This window comes from Sinocyclocheilus rhinocerous, unplaced genomic scaffold (genome assembly GCF_001515625.1).
Source record: "Sinocyclocheilus rhinocerous isolate Xijiao unplaced genomic scaffold, SAMN03320098_v1.1 scaffold863, whole genome shotgun sequence".
Taxonomy (NCBI): domain Eukaryota; kingdom Metazoa; phylum Chordata; class Actinopteri; order Cypriniformes; family Cyprinidae; genus Sinocyclocheilus; species Sinocyclocheilus rhinocerous.
This window is the reverse complement of record NW_015642513.1, coordinates 105,612-113,722: the sequence shown is the minus strand read 5'-3', so window position 1 is coordinate 113,722 and position 8,111 is coordinate 105,612. Positions and strand designations below refer to the sequence as shown.

General features: G+C 37.8%; 1 protein-coding gene across 2 annotated transcripts in view; it reads left to right on the top strand.

Moving 5' to 3' along the window:
* Window positions 1-8,111, top strand: part of LOC107755928 (oocyte zinc finger protein XlCOF6-like) — a 34,660-nt gene that overhangs the window by 7,056 nt on the left and 19,493 nt on the right. The window contains exons 1-2 of one of the 2 annotated variants that reach the window (XM_016572896.1): window positions 2,148-2,214; window positions 2,311-3,542. The exons of the other annotated variant lie outside the window; for it this stretch is intronic. Coding sequence (XP_016428382.1) covers window positions 2,181-2,214; window positions 2,311-3,542 — 1,266 coding nt within the window. The 5' untranslated portion in view covers window positions 2,148-2,180. Of the gene's footprint in view, window positions 1-2,147; window positions 2,215-2,310; window positions 3,543-8,111 lie in introns of those variants that run through there. 2 annotated transcript variants of the gene reach the window in all.

The following is an 8,111-nucleotide window of genomic DNA, read 5'->3' as shown; positions in this document are numbered from 1 at the left end:
ACTATGTATTATATGTAGCTAGTGTTGTTGTAATGCTTAAATATAACAATTATTTTGAAATAACCCAATAAATTCATTAAATAATTTTTACTGTTTGGGATTTAAGACAAGTAAAATTAATTAGTTATTTACGATGTTTTTTAAGAAGATTCTTTTCAAGAATTTGAATTCTTCTTAAGTTTTGTCTTAAGAACAATCTTAAGAAAAAAGATAAGAATTTTCTTAAGAAGAATTTTTGGGAATACAAAATATTCTTAACTTTTTTTTCTAAAGTTAAAAAATAAGAAAAGTGCAGTTAAGAAGAAATTTCTTCTTAAGAATGTTTCGTGAATCCGGCTCCAGGTCTCTAATCCACTGGCACTTGACTCGACAGTGCGTGTGCTACATCCTTTTTCCAGTCTCCAGATTATAAAACACTGCATTCTGTCAGCAATGTAACGCGGCAGTAACGTATAGAGACCTCGGCTTGTAACTATACTCTAATTACTATTTTGAAAATTATAACGCGTTAAATTACTCCGTTACTAAAAAAGTAATCAAATTACAGTAACGCGTTACTAAGTAATGCGTTACTGCCCAACACTGGTCACCGTACAGGTCTTTGAATGAAATAATTTAGTTGGACTGATCAGCCCAACTGAGAGCAGGCATGCTCTGGGAGGCCCCCGGAGCTGCCACGCTTTCACCCACTCCAACGTCCGAGTCGTACTGTTCGTCAGTGCTTAGGGTAGAAGCCACCTTAAGTCTGCAACGAAGAAGCCTCCTAGGCAGAGCAAGGCAATGGCTGCAGTTTTCCGGTAGTGAAAGCGCTTCTTCCACGTGCTTTAACCCCGTGCACACTACGCAGAAAGGATGGGTATCCTTCGCGGCGATGAGGGAACTGCAGGCGGCTGGGCATGTACTCGACTGCAGGCCCAACGGGTTAGCAGGAGCTGATAGTTTCGTTTTATCCATCGGAGAGGTGAAAGCACGAACACAGGCGGGCAGCCTGTGGAAAATCTAGGTAGCGAGCGTGGGTGGCTTGTGACCAAGAAAAAGAAATCACAACAAAACTGTAACGTTCTGACAATCACGCCTGGCGGAGGCTGATCGGATTAGATATTTCCTCCTGTCGACTGTAGTGAAGTCAGCGAAACAGTAGAGCACAGCAGAGCGGTCGCTAGAAGCGAATAACAACTGGAGATTAGTGACGCGTGCAGCCCATATATGCTCTAAGGTAAGGGGGTGGGGCCTTACCTGGCATTGACTGTGCGCTTCTGTCTGTTTAGCCAGACTTGGTGCAATTGGATGCTTCTGCAGAGGTCAGGTGCGGATGCCCTTCCCATAGGTGGATCTCGAACACGAGATGATGAAAGAGAACTGATATATGATGTTACAGTCTCTGTGAGCCCATCCAGATCGTTGGCAGCAGCTTCAAAAACACTACAATCAGTGCAGTCGAAACTGGCTTGTAAATCCCGCTCCGTTTCGTTGGTCCATCTCTTTACAGTCCTTAGAACAGGTTTAGCTGATTTCAGTTTCTGCCTTTAGGTCGGTATAAGACGAACCAAACAGTGGTCTGAAGCTGCCTGTGGGACAGTGTGATATGCATCCTTTATTGTGGTTTAACAATGGTTCAATATATTACTGTCTCTGGTGGGACATGTAACATGCTTTCTGTATTTGGGCAGTTAACGGAAGAGATTTGCTTTTTTTTTTTTAAAGTCCCCTAGAATGATTATAACAGAGTTCGGGTGTTGCTGCTCTGCGTCTGTGATTTGATCAGCGAGTTTTTGCAAAGCTTTACTATGAAATACCCCAAATCCATGAAAATCACGGAATCCTTAATATGCTAGAATATACCTCACTAGTTCTTTAGTGTCTTGTTTTCCTTTTAATGGTCATTGACAAACCTACTTGGAGGTGCATACCGCCACCTACTGCATGACACTTGTGTGACATCTGGCATAAAATAAAGGATCGAGCTTAGGCTAGCCAATACCGATCAGTAAAAAAAAATGCTGAAAGAAAATTGGAAAGATGTTCTGAGATTACATGCAGCACCACTTTCAGTAGCTAAGTGTATATGAGGTTGTACAAAACATGTTGTTGGTTTTAATGTTTTACATGTTTGTTTGTTTTTTGTTTTTTTTTTAGCTTTAGACCTGACGTCAGTTAAAGAGAATGAAGTGCTGAATGAAATGGAAGAGAAAGATCAGTATGAGAACCATAACGATTTCACAACTGAAGAAAAATCTTTCAATTGCTCACAGACTAAAAAGGCTTCCTCACAAAAAAGAGTTAAAAAAGCGATAGGAACTAGAAGTTGTTTAACCTGCTTTCAGTGTGGAAAGCTTTTCACTCAACATGGAAACCTTAAAGCCCACATGAAAATTCACAAAGGAGAGAAGCCTTATACTTGCCAACAGTGTGGAAAACGTTTCAACCTAAAATTAAACCTTAGTCAGCACTTGAGAGTACACTCTGGAGAAATGCCCTTCGCCTGCCAGCACTGTGGAGTAAGTTTCACTCAAAAAGGAAGCCTTAACAGGCACATGAGAAGTCACACTAGAGAGAAACCATACACGTGCTCTCAGTGTGGAAAAAGTTTTGTTAAACTTGGAAACTTTAAAATTCACATGAGTATTCATACAGGAGAAAACCCTTTTATCTGTCAACAGTGTGGAAAAAGTTTCAACCAAAAAGGAAACCTTAAGTACCACATGAGAATTCACGTTGGAGAAAGGCCTTTCACCTGCCAGCAGTGTGGAGTACGTGTGACTCAAAAAGGAAGCCTTAACACGCACATGAGAATTCACACTGGAGAGAAACCTTACTCATGCCCTCAGTGTGGAAAGAGTTTTGATCAACATGGAAATCTTAAAGTCCACATGAGAATTCACACTGGAGAGAAACCTTTCACCTGCCAACAGTGTGGAGTGAGTTTCACTCAAAAAGTAGTTCTCAATAAGCACATAAAAATTCACACTAGAAAAAAGCTTTATACATGCCATCAGTGTGGAAAGAGTTTCGATCAAAATGAAAAGCTTGAAGAACACATGAGAATTCACGTTGGAGAAAACCCGTTCACCTGCCAACAGTGTGGAGTAAGTTTCACTCAAAAAGGAAGCCTTAACACGCACATGAGAATTCACACTGGAGAGAAACCTTACTCATGCCCTCAGTGTGGAAAGAGTTTTGATCAACATGGAAATCTTAAAGTCCACATGAGAATTCACACTGGAGAGAAACCTTACTCATGCCCTCAGTGTGGAAAGAGTTTTGATCAACATGGAAATCTTAAAGTCCACATGAGAATTCACACTGGAGAGAAACCTTTCACCTGCCAACAGTGTGGAGTAAGTTTCACTCAAAAAGTAGTTCTCAATAAGCACATAAAAATTCACACTAGAAAAAAGCTTTATAAATGCCATCAGTGTGGAGTAAGTTTCACTCAAAAAGGGATTCTCAATAGGCACACAAAAATTCACACTGGAGAGAAGCCTTTTACCTGCCAAAAGTGTGGAAAGAGTTTCAATCAAAAAGAGATCCTTAACAGGCACATGAGAATGCACACCAGAGAGAAAGAGTTTCAGTCAACATAGAAACCTTAAATTCAGATGAGAATTCATACTGGAGAGACCTTTTACCTGCCAACAGTGTGGAAGTTTCGGCAAAAGTTTACTTTGAAAAATGAATCCATATCTGGCTCATGAGTACTCAGAACAGAAAGAAGCCATTTACATGTGATCAGTGTGGAGTTTCAGATAAACATAACCCTTAAGCTCAATCCTTGAGGATTCATTCCAGAGAGAATGTCACCAAAGTGGTAGGAGTTTCACAGACGGGAAAGACTTTGGAGTCATGTAATAACTCTCATCTGGGAGAGGTCTTACATGTGATATCACTGTGGAAAGACTTGCAGAAACAAAGCAAATCTTGAGGTTCACACTGGAGATAAAGTGTGGAGATAAGAGTTTCAATCTTAAAGGAAACTTGAACATTCACATGAGACTTCACACTGAAGAAAGGTATTTCACATGTCTTCGGAGTGACAAGTTGCATATATCAAAGAGATCTGAAATGTGGAGTGCTACTCAAGTGTGGCAAAAGGATTACAAAAAAAGAGCAATTTCAGTAATCAGTTGTGCATTCATTCTCAAGGAATACAATTGAATATGTGCAAATGTGAGACCCTATTTGTGTTTTTTGTGATGTTATTACTCATAAAACTACACATTGTTAATTTTTTATATTTAAAAATGGGTTTTCACTAGTTGTTACACCCCAAGTTTGGGACCAGTTTAAGACTTGCAAAAAGAAAAAAAAATGGCCAGGGGGAAAAGATAAACAAGAATGAATATGAACATATTTTTACATCCCAGGGCATAATATTATTTGTTGTTGTTTTATATTTTGATTGCCATACTATGGATATACAGTTGCAATCAGAAATCTTACTGTACTGAGCTGTACTTTACCGTACCGCTCGGTGGAAACGAGCCATATGTGTCCAGTTGAATATTATTTACCAAAACAAGAGAAATTGAATGAACAGTTAACTTTGAAAACTGATGTATAAAAAGGCTTTATACATTTAAACATCTTAAGGCCAATAAAATTTCTGCTGATTTTGAAAAAAAACAAAAAAACATTTGGTTGAAAATTGCAGTGTTATTACACAACCAAACACATTGAAAATAAAACATCTATCATATTGGTCAATGTAAAAAACGAAACGATGTAAATACGTTCACCATCAGCAGAAAATTGTAGCTGGGTCAAAGGAAACGAGTTCACTCCTGCAGCTTTAAAGAGAGGTTCTGCACCGTTCGGCTCATCTGCTTACTCTCTACGTCCTTGATTATTTTCTGAAAGGCCTCAAAGGTATATTTAAGTCCTTCAGGATATTTCAAGTTCAGCGCGTAAATGAGTCCAAACATCATGCTACAGGCACATGCAACAGAGGACAACTCATTTAGTACCTCCACACCGTCAACAACAATGGCAATGTCCAGTGGACGACTGAGCATCACTTTCACGTATCACAAAAACCACCATGGTGGTCTTTTCAAATTCTCTCTCCGCTTCCTCCCTCTGGTCAGCCTAAATACATACAAGAACAGAGCGCAATTGAGGGACTGGAAGAATAAACACCCCTCCACATCTGAAAACTTCTTTTAAAAAAAATTTCATTTGTATTCAGATGAACACCGAAAATTTTAGATGTCTCCCCATTTAACAGACTAACAAGCTGATGAGTTGAATCAGGCGTTAAAATTAGTCATCTAGTAATTAGACATATACAAAATTCTGAGAAGGAGGGCCCAAGGAGAGGAGTTGAGAAACATTGCCCTAAATTCCTGTTAACTAGTGTCTTTTTTTAAATCGAGCACAAGCATTAGTGATTTAAAGCAATTTTTACTAGTGGAAACATCCACAAAAATGGCAATATCTCCAAACCAAACAAGCACAAATGTTTGCTTTTTTGTGGCACAAATCAGCAAAAACTATTTTTTTTCTTGATAATTCATTTATACGAGGTGCCAATGATCACAGAGGTTAAGTGAAAATGAAACTCACAATTTTTTTAAATGAATTATCCAGAAACACCAGTCAAAAGTTTAAGGCAAACATGGTTGGAATAAATTCAGTGGTTTGTCATATGTCGACATTACCTGGTATTCTTTGATCAGACAGCTTGCATCTTCACCAAGGTATATGAATGATGAGGCACTTCAGCAGGCACTCTCGTCTGATGTCTATGTCCAGACTCTACAAAATGTGTCAAGGTATATGGTTTTTAATGGACCAGAACACTACTGATTTGATTACCACTAACAATTCTATTCACATGGAACTAATACCCGATCCATCACTTTAATAGTGTCCTTCGTTTTTTCACGGACGGCTCCACCTTTGCTCCTAATAACCTGGAGAAGCGGAGAGCTCTGTCTGTCCAAAGAGGCCAAAAATCTCGATTGCAAAGGTAAAGTCATGATGCACAAAAATTCTGCATTTATCTGTAAGAGAGAGAAACAGACAATAGACTTGGGAATATTGCATATATTTTATTGTATATATTCACAATTTTATAATAAATACAGATAAAAAGTCAGATTTTTATTAATTTTTCAATAAAGTTTTTTTTTGAGAGTCTGTAATTTAGGACCTGTTTGATTTATTTCCCTGCAAGGGGATTCTTTTGAATCCTCTATATGCCAGTAAATAGAGAAAAAAAGAATTATCTTTTTATAACCTTCTTCACAAAAGTTATTGAGCTTTAACTGAAGGGAGGCAATGTCTTTTCTGAAGTCTCCCATTTTCATCCAGAAACACAAATTATTTAGTGCAAAAACAGGCTTATTACCTGTAAAACACTATTTCTTATGCGTTTTGTCAACAGTTTTCATCGGTTGCAAACTTTCTCAAGAGTGTCCATCAGTGTGCCATTTTCTAAAACAGTTTCTAGATGGCACCAAGCACAGGGGTACATTGCACTTTGTACAGTACATAGAAGTCTTTACCAAAGAGTATAGAAGCCCAAGAGGCGAAACTCAATAGACCAATTATCGGTTTGTAAACATTCAGGATGCGCGCGCAGCATGGTTGCAGAAAACCCGGGAGAGATAGCCTTTACGGCTAGAGAATTTCACGGATAGGGTACAAAATAGTTAGGTTTAAAAAGATTATAAATTATATTGATTAGATGACCCATATCTATGTTCTATCGTACATTTTCCTTGTTAAATTAAAAACTTAAGGTCGTGAAATTACCAGATGTGATGTTTGGTAGTGATTTAATAGAGGCAGACACAGTCATATATATATATTTATTCACAATGTTGATTTTTAAAATAAAAAATTTATTAAAATAAATGGTACACATTCATAACATTGATAAAAAACGAAATATGAACAACTTGCAAACATTGTATCAAGGACTCCACCAACTATTGGTAACTAATGCTACTGGTGTGTGTAACATGTATTACTACTGTAATTACATTTTACAGGCATGTATGTTCAAAGTGACATACTAGACATTCAAGAACTTCAGTAATCACATTATTTTTAACTCTATCAGGAAACTGCCAAAGGATGAGGGTTCAGTTGTCAGGCAATCTCAGGCATTAGTTTGTTAGAGATGTTAGAAGTTACTTTAAGAACAACTAGCTTTTAGAAATGTTAGTCATATTTACACATTTTCAATAAGCATTACACAGTTTCGTATTATACATACACATCAGATGGCCTTTTGAACTGGCTCTGGTGAAAATGAGCACTGCACACCCTATAGGTACGATGCAGCCGATCCGAAGGTATGTCATCAAGGGATGCATTCCGAAGATTTTGGACCCACCTGGCACACCTGCAAAAGACGGGGCATAACTTCAGCTCATAAAAATGTTAGGTATTAAAAAACTACTTTGCAAGTGCTCACAGTTTTATTACCACTATCCACAATGGTAAGGCCATTGATTTAAGCATTAATTCAAGTAACATTTAAAACACAATGATTAATACACCAGGTACCATATTTCTTAGAAGACAGCGCTTACTAGTCTTTGCAAATTTGCCTTTACCTAGCATACACGAAATTCTCACCAGGCATTAGCCTTGCAAGCAAAGTACCATTAACGTATGTAATCCACCGCTTTCAAGATAACGTATAATGTATTTTCATTTAAAGCTGGTGCAGGTTAATCAACTAATGCAAGCAACTCTTTGATGCAAGTACATTTAGCATTGCCTTTTGCTTACCTAAAAGAAATTCCCGCCAGAGGTTAGCCTTGTTATCAAAATTGTTATCACTATTTCATCCGCTACACTCAATCCACCAATTTGATTATAAAATAGCATGCCTATGGAAATAAATGCGATCTAATATTGTTTCAATCGTTCGTTTCTAAAGCAAACTTGGACAGAGAGATGCACTAGCCCAACATTTACACGGCAAAAAATGCTTTTCTTACTTAGATTTTTTGACTAGTTTCTAGCCAAAATATCTAAATATTCTGAAAGAAGGATCTTTCCCCCGTCAAGAAGGATTTTCTAGACAAGTACAAATTATTGTCTTGTTTTCAGAAAAAACATGTCACAATTACGTTAGTTTTTGCCTGAAACAAGCA